Below are 18139 nucleotides of genomic sequence, written 5' to 3' on the forward strand. Positions count from 1 at the left end.
TAGGAAAGCCAAGAGTCTTGACATACCACTCATGACATGAAAACAGCTGAAACTGTTTTCCTTTAGTGGATATCCAGTTTCATACTTCCTATCAATACAAAGGCTCCAGTAAAGGCTAACAAGTGGCTCCCAGCAGGAGGTATACTAAAATATGACCTTGAGTAAAGTGATGGACAAGGTGAAGATGACATATTCAACACATTGGATATCTGCCCTGTAATCAATAATCAGGGGTTTTCAAAGAAATGATTGATACAAGTGTAAGCAACCAACCCCTAGAAATGAGTTAAGCGAGTAGGTAAAACTTGACAGAAGAAATATAATGTGGAAAAATGTGAGATTACACATTTTGGCAGGAAAGAATAGAGGAGCTGAATATCATTTAAATAGAGGAAGGCTGCACAAAACTGCAGCACAGAGGGAGTTGAGGATCCTCGTGCATGAATTACAAAAAGCTAGCATCCAAATTCAAGGAAAATTGGCTGATGGCATTTATTTCAAAGGGAACAGTGCACAAAAATTTGGAGGTCTTGCTAAAATTATTCAACGCACTAATCAGACCACACCTGGAACACTGAATAATTTTCGCTCCTTTATCTAAGGAAAGATACTGGCATTGGAGGCGGTCCAGAGAAGGCTCTTTTTTTAAAATTCATTTGTGGAATATGGGTGTTGCTGGCCGGCCAGCATTTACTGCTCATCCCTGGTTAGTCCCTTGAGAAAGTGGCAGTGAGCTGCCTTCATGAACCACTGCAGTCCACATGCACAAGGTTGATTCTGGGTTTAGAGAGACTTTCTTATCAGGAGAGCTTGAACAGGTTTGTCTTGTACTCAGCAGAGTTCAGCTATACTGAAACTGTTACAACACAGAGCCAGAAAGGCAAATCAAATCAGCTTCCCTGTCCCTGTATTTGCAACATAGTAAAATTAAAATAATAAATGACCCACAGTACAATGCTGTACAAGGCACTGATCAGAACACATTTGGAAGGTCGTGAGCAGTTCAGGGCCTTCATAGCTAAGGAAAGATGGGTTGGCCTTGGAGGAGGTCCAGAGGAGGTTCACTAGAATGATCCTGTGGATGAATAGTTTGTCACAGGACTAGCAGTTGACGATTCTGGATCTGTACTTGATGGAGTTGAGAAGGATGAGGGGGTAATCTGATTGGAACATACGGATACTGAGAGGTCCAGAAAGAGTGGACTTGGAGAAGATGTAGGAGAGACTAGGACCTGAAGGCACAGTCTCACAGTGAAGAGAAGACCCTATAGAACTGAGATGAGGAGGAATTTCTTTAATAAGAGGGTGGTGAATCTGTGGAACTCATTACCACATAAGGATGTTGAGGCCAAGTCATTAGGTGTCTTTAAGACAGAGATAGATAGGTTCTTGATTAGGAAGGGGATCAAGGGTTACGGGAAGAAGGCAGGAGAATGAGGTTGAGAAACATATCAGCCATGGAGCAGTGGAGCAGACCTGATGGGCCAAATGGTCTATTTCCATCCCTATACATTATGGCTTCCTCAGTCGAAGCATCTGTGGAGCACTTTTTAACAAGAATCAACCCACAATTAACTTTCAGGCCTGGCCTCAAAAACGAATAACAGCTTGTTTGTTTTTTTTACTTAAATCACAAGCTGCTGTTCATAGTGCAAATGTGATCTTTGAGAGCTCAGCTCACAGTTAAACCAAAAACTATAAAAAGAATAAGATAAAATAATGAGTAATAATAAGACAAAATAATAAGCGAGGCTTCTAACAAAACATAAGACTCCAACTAAATGTGGAGAAGTTGATTCCCCTTATGGGAAAGAAGGCGTAATGTCAGAATAAAGAGTCTCCCTGTTAGGACAGAGGTGATGAGGAAATTTTTTTTTGTTAGGAAAGTGGAGTTGAGAATTACCAGATCTCTGCCCTTCAATGGGCTGATAGACCTAGGTCTCCTCCTACGTATTATTCTCTTATTAATGGGTGTTTGGATGGTAGGAAGAACTCTCATCAGGCCGATGCCTTCTTCAGACAAAGAAATATCAGAGAAGGTAGGAAATTCTTCCTTAGCTAAAGACGAGAAGGTGATCACCTCAATCCAAAGAGCTCAACAAATACTCTACGCAATGCATCCATGTGTTTTCGGAGATCAATAAACTGCTCTCACATATCAAGTGTCATACATTTTTCCAATCATTTTGGCTTATGCATCATATTTAAATTGTTGCTTTTTAACAAACTATCTTCAAATCAGTTCTAACTCTTGACTGCTATTTTGGATAATCTCTGTCTCCCAAGCCTTAGAACCTACACTGACTGGCATATCATCTTCACAACTCCTGATTAAGCAGCTGAGTGCAGCAGTATGCACTTCTGCCAAATGGCTTTTTAGTTCCAATTGCCATGTTTTCCTCCATGTCTTTGTTTTCTTGTCTTTAGTCCTTCATTCTTGATGTGCCTCTCTCGTATTTCCTCCTTATTATCTGCACCTTTCCTTTTGATAGATTCTCTTGGACTCTCATTTCCCCCCTTTATTCCAATGTTTCCTTCCCTTGATTCTCTTTCTCTGCTTACGTTTGCAAGATTTCTGTACTGCCCCTTGCATATTATTTTTCACATCTCAATTTGTATGTCATATTTAAAATAGGACCATAAGACCATAAGACATAGGAGCAGAAATTAGGCCATTCAGCCTATCGAGTCTGCTCCACCATTCAATCACGGCTGATAAGTTCCTCAACTCCATTCTCCCACTTTCTCCCCGTAACCCTTGAACCCCTTGATAATCAAGAACCTATCTATCTCAGTCTTAAAATATCTGAAGCGAAAGAAAAGTGAAGAACTCCAGACTCACAAAGAAGAACCAAGTCCACAACCAAACTGCTGCAGCACTTGCAGACTATAGTGAACTATAGAGACAGGGTAGGAAGAAGCGAAGATCCATGCCTGACCATCTTAGGTTGGTTTTAATTTTGGTTTATTAACATCCATTGCTAGCTTCCAACAGTTGTTTCACTCATAATTTTGCTGCATTTTATTTTTACTTGCAATTGTTCTGGTGGTGGAGGGTGTGGGGCTTGGTTGGGCACAAGGTTGGACTCTGCAAATGTGAACAGATGGCAACGATGTCACAGTAGAATCAAAGAAGAAAAAGAATAGTCACAGAGAATGAACTAATACTTTTCATTAATTCTTTTAACTGTTCCACTTATGCTAGGTACTAATGCTTACTCCCTTTTGAAACATGTTGGGATCTTGTTTGTTGTGTTAGATCTGTCAGTATGCTTTTAAGAGACATGTGCATGGTACCATCATCACAAAGCAGTCTTTGACCTGAGTATATGAAGGTCTCATCAAACTCCAACTTGCGTCAGATCACTTGAAGTACGACACGCTACTGAAAGCACGTTCCTCCTTTATTAAATTAATATCAGCCCAGATACTTAAATGTCTGAGCAATGTAGTGATTGTATATAATAAAATGTCCATTGGGTTTTTTGCTCAATTTCATATGTTACAGTTCTGAAGAAGGGTTACTGGATCAAAACAGATGCTATCAGACCTGGTGAGTTTCTCCAGCAATTTCTGTTTTTGTTTCAGATCTTTAACATCCACAGTTCTTTGTTTTATTTTCGGTAAAGTATCTTGTTGGAGGCAAACACACACCATTCTCTCTATGACAAAACCCTACATAGTTTGAAGTTCACTGTTGCTTGACATCACAGATAGATTTTTTTCTTAAATGTACGAATAAATGAGATATGAAAACCTTTAAGGCAAACATTTAGTTTTTAAGATGATGAGATTAAAGAGCTTTTTTTTATGGCAGGTTAGAGGAAGAGAATAGAAGGACAGTAAAGTTTAAGAATATTTTACAACAATAACATGTATGCATGTTGTGATTGGGCAAAGTTACCTGTAGTTCTCCTCTGTAAACTTTTCAGTTGTTTCCTGAAAGCTTCCAGCTCCATTTTCATCAGAAAATCCCAAGAGATGTCTACTGTGAGTAGCAGGACTGCCACTGGGCTGAAGCGCACCAGAATGTTTCTCCCAAATGCTTAATAAGAACACAGAAACAATTACTTTTGCAACAAACTGATCATATTTATATGTATCATGTCTCGTTAGCATTTTTGAAAACATTTTATTCTCAAAATTTCTCTTCAATTAACTATTCACTCAAGTGAGAGATGGAGGCTTTGTGGAATGAAATATTTTGCAAATTTATTTTCTACTTACTGTCAGGTTCAAACACTTTCCTTATAAAGCTCACCACCATTGCAGGTACAATATCACTACATCTAAAAAATAAGTGCATTCTTAAACCTCACTATTAGATCTCCACCAGCACCAACTCCACACGACATCTTCCATCCTGCAGACTTGGCCAAATGAGATTATCCCGTGCAAAATTAATGTTAATTTTTTTTCTTTTAAATTGCGTTTGTAGAAAAATCAGTTCAAGCTGCTGAAACACATTTCAAATCAGAACAATAAAATCAGAGATAATTATTTTGGATCCAGATCCAATTATTGGCAGAGCAATCACTAAAATTGGTCAGTTACACTGTATGAAATTTTCCACTGCACAACAAACTTTAGCCTTCTTCAAACATCAATTTCAAATCAAGGGGGAAGATAGGACTCAAACAATTACTAAAAAGAAAATGTAGCATTTTCACTGCAATATCTAAGTGTCAATAAAATACCATTGTAAAAATGATCAGCTTGTCCCGTTGTTTTTGGGAGGACACACCGGTGATGTGGGGTTGATTTTAAATCTGTTGAACTATTTAGTAATTAAATGGTCTTTAAAATTCCTTGCTATTGAACAAAGAAGTGATGCTTTGCTGTCGTGGTGAATAAATTTGTTGTGAAGAGGATGTCAAGAATAAATCACACTTAGTCAAGATTAATATGCAGTTTTCAAGTTGGATGTTGCAACAAGATTAAAAACAGAAGAAATTTGCAACAGAATTTCTGACACTTACTTAAGAAGTTGCATTTTGAAGTGAAATGGCTTTACACATTTTCAGCTGACATGATGCCAAAATGGTGTGGGAAGCTTTTCTATTCACATGTTCACATCTGACACCAAATCCTAACTACATTTAGAATCACAGTATCACGGGATTACAAACTCTGCAATGTAACATCCAAAAAAAAACTGTGACAATCCAATTGAATTTTGTTGCAACATCCAACTTCAGAACCGCTTATTAATCTTGACTAAGTGTGATTTATTCTTGACATGCTTTTCACAACAAATTTATTCACCACGATAGCAAAGCATCGCTTCTTTGTTCAACAGCGAGGAATTTTAAAGACCATTTAATTACCAAATAGTTCAACAGATTTAAAATCAACCCCACATCACCGGGTGTGTCCTCCAAAAAACAATGGGATAAAAGTCGCTTATTATCAAAACAATTAAAAACTCAGTTTAGCATAGCATACCAAATACAGAGAAAAATTCCAAAACGTGCTTAAATTGTGACATGCCCTGAAACATACCTATAATATCTAGCTTTTTATGTGGTTTCACAAACTTGCATTTACCAACTTTAACAGACCAAAATGTCCCACTGCACTTCACAACTGCCACAGTTTCACAAGCCACTGAAGGAGATGTTAGAACAGGTGATCAAAAGGGAAACATCTTGAATGACTGGACAGAGGGTGGTTTGTCACAAGCACATCAACAGTACTAAGAAAGCTGCAGTAGTTGACTTTTCTCAAGAGAAGGTGAAGCATATTGGTAAAGAAATTTCTCTTTCAAGAATCTACCAGTTGAAATATATTAACCGATTCTTCAGAACAGAATGTCAACGGATAGTGTGGAAGAGGCTTTCATAGTCTAATGTTTGTGAGTGGAGAAATGAGATACAGTAGGCGCTAACCTTCTTATACTGTTGAATGCTTCTTAAAGTTTGTGGCTCCACGAGAAAAACAAAGATTTCATTTATTGCAGCTTTTAATTTTCAAGGTACATCTACAAAGTCATGATTATAAAGCTGTGAAATGTATCATTTGGAATACCAGGTTAATCAATACATGTGATGTTTAGTTACCAAAGAGACTTCAGTTGTGTGGAGTCAGTAGAGAAACAAGGAATTGCAGAAAAGGGTTGTGTGTATAGCGCTGCATTTGATTTTCAGTCACCTGACATTTTAATTCTCCACCTGATTGTCACTGAGTTCTCAGCCTTTCCTACACAGCTCAACTGAAGCTTAAAGTAAGCTCAACGAATAATACATTATTTTTTGATCAGACACTTCAAACTTCCAGGATCAATGCCAAGTTCAACAATTTCAGATCATAACCCCGCCCCCCACCCCCAGTTTTGCTAGATAGCAACTGTTGGTAAAAGTTCAGTTACCCCCATTTAAACTGTCTCTTGGCCCATTTTCTGTTTCTTTCCTTGTTCCATTACTATCTCCTTCCGTTTTGCACCATGATCCTTGTTGTCATATAATGTCTTTCACCCAACGAAAATCCTTTTCTTTGCTCTTCTCCATTCATACTGTACTTCTTAAACAATCTGTTAAATCTCCAAATATTCTCAGTTCTCACAACATCATCAACCTGAAAATGAACGACTTCTCTTTCCACTGTTGCTGCCTATTCTGCTGACTTTTCCAGACTTCTTTTTTCAACTTTCATATGCCCGGCACAACAAGTTATCTGCTTTTCTAAGGCTAAGAATTTATCCAAGCAAGTCCTTTAGTATTATGAAGGCATTCATAGAGAGATTTTGGGAATTCAAAACAAGGATAAGTATATGATAGTCAACAATAAATCTAACAAGTAATTAACATTAAACTTGATCAGAAAATAGAGTCATCGAGTAATACAGCATGGTCCGTATTCCTCTAAACCATTCCCACCCATGTACCTATCCAAATGTTTTTTAAATGTTGCTACTGTATCTGCCTCAACCACTTTCCCTGGCAGCCCATTCCATATAGATATTCTTAAATCTTTCCCCTCTCATCTTAAATCCACGCCCTCTAGTTTTCAATTCTCCATCCCTGAGAAAAAGATTATATGCATTCATCCTATCTCTGCCCCTCATGGTTTTATACTCGTCAATAAAGTCACTCCTCAATCTCCTATATTCCAAGGAATAAAGTCCTATCCGAGCCAACCTCTCCCTGTAACTCAGGCCTACTCGTCGTGGCAACATCCTCATAAATCTTCTTTGCACACTTTCCACTTTAACTACGTCTTTCCAATAACAGGGTGACCAAAACTGTATACAATACTCCAAGTGCGGCCTCACCAATGACTTATACAACTGTAACATAACATCCCAACTCCCTTTACTCAGTATCTCGACCGTTGAAGGCCAGCATGCCAAATGCCTTCTTCACCACCCTGTCTACCTGTGACGCTGCTTTCAATGAACTATGTACTTGTACTCTTAAGTCCGTCTGCTCCACAACACTCCTCAGGACCTTGCCAGTTACTATATAAGTTCTACCTTGGTTTGACTTTCCAAAGTGCAACATCTCACACTTAACTGTATTGAATTGCATTTGCCAATCCTCAGCCCACTTCCCCACCTGATCAAGATCCCTCTGTAATAGTTGATTACCTTTCTTGCTATCAATGGTACCACCTAACTTTGTACCATTCACAAACTTACCAATCATGCGTCGTACATTCACATCCAGATCATTTACATAAATAACAAATAACAAAGCTTCCAGCATCGACCCCTGTGGCGTGCTACTAGTCACAGGCCTCCAATCTGAGAAACAATCTACAACCATCACCCTCTGCTTACTATCATCGAGCCAGTTTTGAATCCAATTAGCTAGCTCTCCCTGGATCCCATGCAACCTAACCTTCATGACTAACCCGCTGTGCGGAACCTTGTCAAAGGCCTTACTAAAGTCCACATAGTCCATAAAGTCCAACATCCACTGCCCTACTCTCATCTATCCTCTTGGTTACCTCTTCAAAAGACTCAAAGATTTGTCAGACGTGGCTTCCCATGCACAAATCCATGCTGATTATCCAAATGTTGGTTGATTCTGTCCTTCAGTATCCTCTCCAATAACTTGACTACCACCGATATCAGGCTCAGTGGCCTGTGGTTCCCTGGCTTGTCTTTGCTACCTTTCTTAAACAATGGAACAACATTAGCCACCCTCCAGTCTTCTGGAACTTTACCAGTGGCTAAAGATGGAGCAAAAATCTCTGCAAGGACCTCTGCAATTTCTTCCCTAGCCTCCTGCAATGTCTGAGGCTGGACTTGTTCAGGCCCAGGGGATTTATCCACCTTAATGCAAACTCAGGCTGCAAACACCTCTTCTCTGGTAATATTAATGCAGTCCAGAACATTCCCCTATTTTCTTAGCATCCATGATTCTTTCTCAGCAAACATGGAGGAGAAATATTCATTAAAAATCTCCTCCATGTCCTGTGGCTCCACACACAGACGGCCATGCTGATTTTTAAAGGGACCTAATCTCTTCCTAGCCACCTTTTTACTCGTAATATAGCTTATAAAATCTCTTGGATCTGGCAGATAATATTAAAGATAATCCCATCTCATACCCTTTCTTTGCTCTTCTGATTTCCCTCTTAACTGTGCTCCGACACTTTTTATAGGCATCTAGGGAGTCACTTGAGCCCGATAACTTAAACACAATGTATGTTGTCTTCTTCTTCCTGACCAGAGCCTCAATATCCCTCATCGGCCAGGGATCCCTAAACCTGTCAGCTTTTCCCTTCACCCTAACAGGGACATACTGTCCCTGGACTCTTGAAATCACACTTTTAAAAGCCTCCCATTTGCCAGTCATTCCTTGTCCGTCAGATAGACTCACCCAAACAACCGCTGCTAGATCCTACCTAATGGCCCCAAAATTGGCTCTGCTCCAGCTTAGCATCTTTACCTCTGGACATGTCCTATCTTTTTCCTTAACTATGTTAAAACTAAAAGAGCTATGGTCACTGGATCCAAAGTGCTCTCTGACTGACACTTCAGTCACTTGCCTAACCTCATTTCCTAAGAGGAGGTCCAGTGTTGCACCCTCCCGAGTAGGACCATCTACATATTGATTTAGGTAACATTCTTGGACACACTTGACAAATTCCACCCAGTCCAGGCCTTTTACACTCTGGGTGGCCCAATCAATACAGGGGAAATCAAAATCTCTAACCAATACTACTCTGTATTACAAGTGCAGAGTAGAGAAGGCTAATAGCAACAATACATTCAAGGGAAAGTTGCATAGGCGCATAAGAGAGAAAGGATGTTAAGAGAGTGAGACAAAGCAAGTTTGCCAAGAGGATCAGTACAGCATAAACACAACACATGTTTGGATTGAATGTCCCATTTCCGTTAATTCCTCATAATTCACATCTTTAAGGACATTACAGTAATTTGTCTGCATGCCTTACTGACAGCTTACTAATTAATACACACAATTAATATTCTTTCTGAGTGCTTCTGCTGCTATCTCAGTCCTTCACTGAAATTATGTGACAAGAAATTACTATAATCTAACAGGTCGTGGGGTCGAAACAGTTGAAGCTGCAGTTAGATATCAAAGTTGGACGAGTGAAAATCCTCGAAGTTTGATCCTACCTGGTATTCTTGGGTTTGATTAAATCTGTCAACAATGACCAAAGTTTGTGCTACCCATCCACCAGATTTTTAGTATAACTTGGAATGGGTTTGAAAGGTGATATAATTAGAGTCTGTTAAACTTAAGAATAAAGGGAACTTCAGCAGCCTTTCAATGTCTTGACCAGTTTTACATTTGGGATCAAACTTGTTCATTTGGCCAATTTCCCTGCCACTGAAGTTGCAATTTCTGCAATGATACAAACCTCACGAGCGTACCTTCTTCTTGCCTGATTCTGCCCTCATCCACCATCTACGTTTGCCTATATTTCCTCCAGAAGTCAATGGACAGTGAGTGTGATCAAGAACCCTGGTTCAATTACACATCCCATCATTTATGCAGGAGTGCGAGGCTTAATTACAGCAACACCCCTAGCATCCCAGCTCAAAACAAGTTATTCATGTGCCAGAGATTGAAGCATGACAGCTTCTTCAGTTCTTGGCTCAACTACACAGTGTAAGAACTTTATTTTGGAACTTAAGGCTTTTTTCTTTTCCCTATAATAATTAAGATTGTTTTGCCTTGATCATTTTTGTGCACCTGTACCTTGGGTGAGGGGTCTTGTCAAAAATTTTCAAAACTTGTCCACATCCAGGCTGCAGAATTTGACCTCCGAGTCCAAGAAACCTTTGTGAAAACACCGAGTTATAGCTAAGGGAATCTATATGAAATCAGATCCTGATATCAGCACTGGCAATCCAAAATAAACGGCAGTTAAATTGAACAGAAATGAAACCTTGAACTGTATAAAATTTCAAGGAATTACCCAGCACAAATATTTACTAAGAAAACATAAGTCAACAGTGAGATCAAAAAGCAGATATGCTCACAAAAAACAAGGGAAAGGGGAAGGTGAAGTACAGTCAAGAAACAGGGGCGGCACGGTAGCTCAGTGGTTAGCACTGCTGCCTCACAGCACCAGGGACCCGGGTTGGATTCCACCCCCCGGGCTACTGTCTGTGTGGAGTTTGCACATTCTCCGTATGTCTGCATGGGTTTCCTCCCACAGTCCAAGGATGTGCAAGCCAGGTGGATTGGCCAATGCTAAATTACCCATAGTGTTCAGTGATGTCTATGTTAGGTGCATTAGCCATGGGAAATGCAGGATTATAGGGGACAAATCTGGGTGGGATGCTCTTTAGAGGGTCAGTGTGGACTTGTTCGGCCAATTGGCCTGTTTCCACACTGGAGGAATTTTATTTTAAAAAATGCAAGGTTAGAAACAGGTGGTTGCATGCTGAGGCCTTTTCACGGCTCACTAGAGTTGACTGGAAAATTACTTTCGGCAAGTCACATATAAGGGTAGATTCTGTCGAAAAATTAATAGCATTAGTTCATGGTTTTATTCATTTAAGAGGGTTAACAATTTGGAGCAAGAAGGAAGTATCCTGTGAATTTTGAATCTCAAGTTATGGCCAATTTGCAGCACTTCAGCTTTAACTTAGCAAAACTGGCATCACAGAGTTAATCACCCCATGATATTCATAAAGTGGCTGGATTTACACATTAATTACCTATTACCATCACCACAGATATTAGTTCTCAATTCCAATATTTAACAGTGAGAGTACTCTTCTATTCACTTGATATTTGTTAATGACTGCCACTCAATCTTGGTTACTGTACAAGTGAGCAATTTTAGGGAAAAAGTCTCCCTCTTTAATCTTGCAAATAGTTGTTAAGTTGTGTTAAAAAAGGCAAATTTAAAAATTTTTTTTTGTCACTTATATTTTAATCTTATCCATCATTTCTTCACTTTATTCCTCTTTCTGACCTGATTGTACATCGAATTTATCCTACTCCTCAGTTCTCCCTATGTTTGTTTCTCAATGCTTGAAACTGATTGATGAAGGAAATACACCTCGTCCAATAATTTGCCAAGGTTCAACTGCCCTATTGCTTTCAGTGCACTGTTATCAGGCTATACACCTACCAATTTTGCAACTAAGACATTGTAGAACCTAAACCTGCAGGAACAAATCTAACCTGTAGTCACATAAGTTTTCATGGTCCAGAAAAATCTGGGGGAATAACTTGGAATTTGAGACTGATTGACTCAACATCTAGTGAGCAAAAATAGTGATCACAAAACAAAATCAGCTTTATGAAATTACCAATAAATACAGTGAAAACGAAGTAGCACTAAACTAACTCACTTCAATTCTTGGAGATTGAAGGCTATGTGGCAAAGTTTCACCACAAGATGAAAATTACATCACAAGTACAAAATCAGATCTCCATATAATTCTGAATCGCAGCATTTACAAAAAGCAATTTTAGACAGCTTGTGTTTTGCACCCAAGGGACATTAACGAAATCAACTTAAGCTGTTGGATTTTCTTCTTAACAGAGCTTTTAAAAATTGTTGAAGAAAGGGAATCTCTACCCTGGTCTCAAAAATTCCCAGTCTACTGCCAAAAGAGCACAACGCTGTTGTTAAATGTATGTACACTGAGCCGAACCTATGTTGGCAGAATACACCTCTCAACCAGGCAGTAGTAGTAGTGTTCCCACAGAATGTACTGAGGACTCATTCACTACTCTGGATAGATCAGACTGCAACCAAAGAGGAGTAGATCAGGACATAGTTAGTCTTGTGCCTTTCAGAAACTTCGAGATGTTTACATATGTAACAGAAAATTTTAGGATCAAAGAGTAAACTGCAAATAACAAATTGGCTATGAATAAACAATAAAATGTGGCTCAGGTGTTTTTTGTACCTGAGTAGCTGTCAGAGATGTCAGCCATCAACTCTGGAACCCCTGCCACATGCGTACAAATGAGACTCTAATATTTTGGTCAGGAAATTTCATGTTGTGTTGTTAAAGAACAGCTATTCAACATAAAATCAAAGACATAGTCTGTTACAAAACATTAATGATATGAAACATGAAGTACTGAGAAGAGTTTTAAGTCATACTTTCAGTGAAGCTACAAGCAATTGTAAAGATTGAAATCAATTAATTTAAAATGGTTGGCACGTTTCTAAACAGAAACAGAGGTTCAGAAAATACTCTTGCTTGGGACCTGTTAAGAGAAGAGTGAATACAACCAAGATTTTAAAGTATTATTAAAGGAAACAATAGGCATACAATACAGTGGGCATGTAAAAAAAAAATCAGGAAATTAAGATTCGATTATAACCAACAAACCACAAACTGCATGCAATTTAATGAGTAATATCACTGTCAGTGGACTTTTTAAAATTAACAGTGAATGCTTCAAAAAGCTTAATGAACAAGTTGGTTTATTAATGTGATCCTTTGGTTTCCATGTACTTGTAAAGGCTGCTATCAATTTCCAAATATTTAGTCTGCCAATGCAACACAAGAGCCCTTGAACAGCAATGGCCCTACCCGAGCCAGGAGGCCTGGGTTCAAGTTCCACCTTCTCCAGAGATGTGTCATAAATTCATGAACAGGTTGATTAAATTATGCTCTGTTATTCTGGATAATTTTAGACTCTGCATTTCAGATGTCTCATGGATATTTATCAGTTGTTTACTTCCTTGAAAGTTACTTGCTGTTAAATTTTGATAAAATATAGCATGGATACATTAAATTTTCTTTTTAAAAAGACTATTCAGCAATTGGTACAAGTCCAATGTTTCTACAAGGATTGTACCTTCTGATGTTGAAACGTGGCAAAACATGACACATCACTTTGTTTTAAGCTTAACAACAAAGTGATTTGATCAACATTCACATGAAAAACGGACTTCTTTGCCAGCTATTAATTATAGTTAATATTCATAGCTTTTTGATCTGACCAACTGCAGAGGTACTGGAATCTTACAGAATCTAAAATTATCCAGATTTTTAATCAGCCTGTTCGGAGATGTTACTACACATCTCTGAAGAAGGTGTGCTTTGAACCCAGGCATCCTGGTTCAGAGATAGGAACGTTGCCACTGAAGCACAGCAGCTCTAGAATGGCGGAGTAAATATTTGAAAATTGATAGCAGTCTTCACAAGTACACATCCAATAAATTTTGGAGTGTCAAAGAGCTTCCAGTAATGTCAAAGATAGTCTTACAGAGTGCAAGAAAAAGTAGATAGATATAGACAAGGAAAAGGTAAACAAAAAGGAAAAGACTAGAATGAAGCAGTACTTCAGTGACTGGCCATTAAACTTACAAGTCTGCTATTAGATAGAACCACAAAACTACCTATAATTACTATGGGGTTCTAACCTCAATGCAGCTGCCGGAAATCAGCTAACTGACTGCTGTAACATATCATTATGCCAGGGTGCAACTTCTGTGATCAAAACATTGTTTTAACCTCTTAAGCACCACAATAGAATTTAAGGAGCTACCAAGGTGGCATATCTTGGGCCAAAATATTGTTACATCATTCCTTGTACTACTGGACAGCTTAGCAAAAGCAATGACAATTCCAAAAGCTGAGAACACTGAAATGCCATCAAATGTCTGAGTACTTTCTCCATCATCACAATTAATAAGGTACTAGATTAATTCATAGTAAAATGAGGAGTAGGAGGATATAGCTTTAGATTTGGCATACAAACATACTCAGCAGACTTCTTAAACATTGACCTCATGCTTGCAACAGAACTATACCTCTTGGAAAATTCAATACTCTTCAAATAGTAAATGCTATTGAAGTTAGCTCATCTAATGGAATGATTATTAGTCTTAATGGTAATCACAATGATTTGTAATATTTGACTCAAATCCTGAGAAACAGTTAAAATTACAATTTATCAATCATATATCACCTTTCATGTAAAATGAAATGAATTCATACACAGAAATACCAAATAGCCTAATTGATACTGTACTTGAATCAGAGTTGTTCTAATAAACATGCCAAAATAAGCAATATGATTTTCCATAGAGGATTACATGCCTAGTTGTTGGAAAAGCACAACAAAGAAAAGCACCACCACTGTCAATTCTAGCCTAAATTTCTGTCAACCAAACAGCACAGAATTTCTTCTTTTCCAATGCACCTCTATATTATCTATTTTATGGGTACTGATGAGTCATAATCTACCCTCCAGCAGCCAAGCACTTGCACTCAGTTTATAAACTTGGAATCTCTTGACCTTGGTCTCCCAACTCAATCATGACTCAATCTATCAGTTCAGCACATACTCAAATTCAAAAAATGGACCACCAACACCCAAGAACTGAACACCAAGTAACAATGAAAGAAGCTTCTTTTCATTGATCATGTTACCAAATATGCAGTTTTTCCTTTATGACTAATTTACAACCATTAAAAACTGGACTTTTGCTATCCATTGCAATTCAGTGTCAATGCTATTATCTACTCATATGTTGATCTATTATCACACAAAATTATCAAAGACATTGGCAGTTAACTCCTCAGACTAAGAACTCAGTCAGTTACTACAGTAACGCATGGGACGAAGCCAGAAAATTTCAAGTGCTGAAACTTACCTTGCAGGACCATAACTGAGCGCAATAAACACCAGCAATATCATGGCACATACTGCTCTTCGTTTTGGACCAGTTACTTTTAGTTGCTGATTCTGAAAGAGAAGAGAGGCGGTGACATTAATCAAATACATTGGAGATTACAAATGCATTAAAGTATCACAATCTTCACAACAGCATGAAACTCTCTTTATATTTGACTGCTGTATTCTCCTTCTCCCAACCCTTTTCAGGCCTCTTTTCACCCAATGCTATCACCTTACTTCATTCTCAAAGCATTGTCTGATATCACTTCAAGTACCACCACATTGATATACAGCCATTTTATAGTAAAAATAATGACTTCTGCATTACATAAATATAGTGTGATGCATCACTTTTTATTATTTTGGTTTTTTTTGCCCTCACTGTTCATTAGGATTTTTATGACAAACCCAAGAAAAACACGTGTTTCTTTCAAAGCTTGTCTTCACGATGGATCATTTTACATCGAACCATTTATTGAACATTCCGAGCCAAACTGGCTATAAATTATACACAGCCAGGCTATTAATTTTTCTTTCCCATGTTTAACCCTATCACACATTGCAACTCTCTAACACTGCATAACTTCTAGCAGATACAACCAAGTTGAGCAAAGCTGCAAATAAAGGTGACCACATATGCCTGCCTAAAAGATGCTCTAAATTTTACACATATTTAACAAAGCAACGGATGCAAGAATCCACACAGATTCATGAAAATATTATGTGCAATTTTGTTTTGCATATTCATACTTTAAGGATGCAAAATAACCTGAAGTGATCAAGTCATCTACATACAACAACTACTAAGAAATAACTAATTACAATACCCAGCTCGACCTCACAATCACCTGCTGTAACTCTCTTCATTATTCTGACTTCGACTGACTGCTTGCCCAAGACCCAATATTGGGTGAGCAATATTTTCTCCCAACAGAACATTAGAAAAACCAAAATCATAAACTTCGGTTCACATGACAAACTGGCCCCTAGTCCTTGGTGTGCGTTGAGACTTTTCTTGGGAAAAGGTTGGAGTTGATCCAGGCACAACAAGCTGAACACCATATTAGATCAAGCTTCTATCTATCTATGCCATCAAAAAAAATAAAATCGCTTCTTTGCAGCTTTATGACATCCTAATTCTGCCATTGTTACCTCTAGACTTGTCAGACTGGAAGCAAATGTAGATCAATAAGACTATTGAGAGTTAGGGAACAGGTCGCAGTTCTGGATTATCTGTGGAGTGTTGTTAGTGTGAGGCTGGCCTTGAGATCATTCCATCGGCTACCATCAGTTCTGTGGAAGGGTCACCGGACTGGAAACATTAACTATGATTTTTTCTTCACAGATGCTACCAAATCTGCTGAGCTTTTCCAGCAACTTCTGTTTTTGTTCCTGAGATCATTCGTATAATTAAGTCTCAAAATTAAAAAAAACTGATTCAGAGTTTCAGAAGTAAATCAGTTGAAGTGAGGTGGTATTGGGTGATCGTATAGACTTGAAATAGTTAGTCTCAGTGAATATAATACATAGAGTCTCCATGCTGTATCTTACATGAGCTAACAAATAGAAAACCACAAAGTGCATCATGGTGGCAGTACATGGGAACTAAAAACTAGTTAGTGGCATTAAGTGGATGGTAAAGACTGAACAGGTGACTGCAGCCTGGCAGTTGTGAACAGCCTAGCAATCATCTGTCAATCTGTCAGAGTTCAGAGCTGTAGTCACAACTTTAACTAAGATCAAAGTGCTACCAACAAGGCTAAAGGCTACAAGCCTATGCTAAAGCACAGACAGTCCCCTCTGTCTCTTTAAAAAAAGCAGTTGACAAGATGCCCACTTAAAAAAAAACATCATTTCAGCTCTTCAACAAGATGAACTCAGGAAACTTGCACAATGTGGCACAATCCACACAAGGTAAGTTAACAACAGTCCTGATATTCGATGCGTTGGCATTTTCCATTTCAAATTCTAATACAGATCACTGAGATGGACATCAGAAATTTCTTCCATAGTTGAAACAGATGGACCAATTATTATCAGTCTGTCAATACGCATGGATCCACTCATTATTGTGATCCACAAGATGACAAATCCATAGCTGAAATACCAAAGATTCAAGACTGCAGAAACCACTGAAACAAGCAAACCGACTTACTGGGGAGCAGATTCCAGCTTTTCCTGAGGTACAACATCACAAATTGTGCATCAGCACAGGTCAATCGTATATATAATTTCCCCAATTAAAATATGCTTGAAAGGTTATTTTATTCAATGTGTACAAGTTATGAACCGCTATTCCAAAAGGCAGGGGTGAAACCTGTTCAGAAAGTCACTTTGTAAAACTCTCCAGTTCTACCACTACTTTATTTCACACATTATAAAATGCACATTCCACTAGTTTTTATTTAGTTGGAAAAGTGACTGCATAAACAGTTGGATAACATTAATTTGTATGTTAACATACTGAAAGTGAACTCAAAACAAATGGAACAAAACCGTTATTTTCCCCCATCGTCGTGGAGTACATAGCCTCAGCTGCAGTGAAGGTCTGCAACATTGTGCAATGAGCTGTCCTTATTGGCTTGTTAAACAGAGACTGACAACCTGCACCCATGGACATCAGGGACCCTATGGCGCCACTCAGAAAAAGAGTACAATCCCACTTCTGGCAAACATGTGTGCTTTGATTAAGTGTAGCTCAAGTGTCCATTCCCTCAGATGTTTACGCACTTATATAGCCATATCATACACATAACAGTTATCATGTTTCAAAATAATTAACTGCATCTGAAGTACTTTGTGACACGTCAGATAAGTTGTAACATAAAAAATGCTTATGGAAAATGTTATCCTGTTTCTATTAAAAGATCTATAGCACTTTTTGAGTTTACATTAGATTTTCTGACTGTGGTTTTTCACTCTATATTGACCAATATGATGCAAGTCTATTCTTCAACCTATAATAAACTTCAATATGCAAACTTAAACTTGACTGCCCTAATGTCTGCTTGGAAAGTGGCTCACCTCCGACATCAACTCCTGAAGCTGTTTTTGAAGAG

At 38.3% G+C, this 18139-nt stretch overlaps 1 protein-coding gene across 1 annotated transcript; it reads right to left on the minus strand.

Annotated features, from left to right (window-relative positions):
- Positions 1-3904: 3904 nt before the first annotated feature.
- Positions 3905-18133, minus strand: LOC109933310 (cyclic AMP-dependent transcription factor ATF-6 alpha-like; the record flags this gene model as incomplete). Its single annotated transcript, XM_048592990.1, has 3 exons — positions 18105-18133; positions 15058-15149; positions 3905-4045 (listed from the first exon to the last, which is right to left on the minus strand). Coding segments are annotated over exons 1-3 (242 nt in total), but the record flags the coding sequence as incomplete, so codon positions are not given.
- Between the last annotated feature and the right edge of the window lie 6 nt (positions 18134-18139).

Source organism: Rhincodon typus, unplaced genomic scaffold (genome assembly GCF_021869965.1).
Source record: "Rhincodon typus isolate 14 unplaced genomic scaffold, sRhiTyp1.1 hic_rhity00002175, whole genome shotgun sequence".
In the NCBI taxonomy this organism is placed as follows: domain Eukaryota; kingdom Metazoa; phylum Chordata; class Chondrichthyes; order Orectolobiformes; family Rhincodontidae; genus Rhincodon; species Rhincodon typus.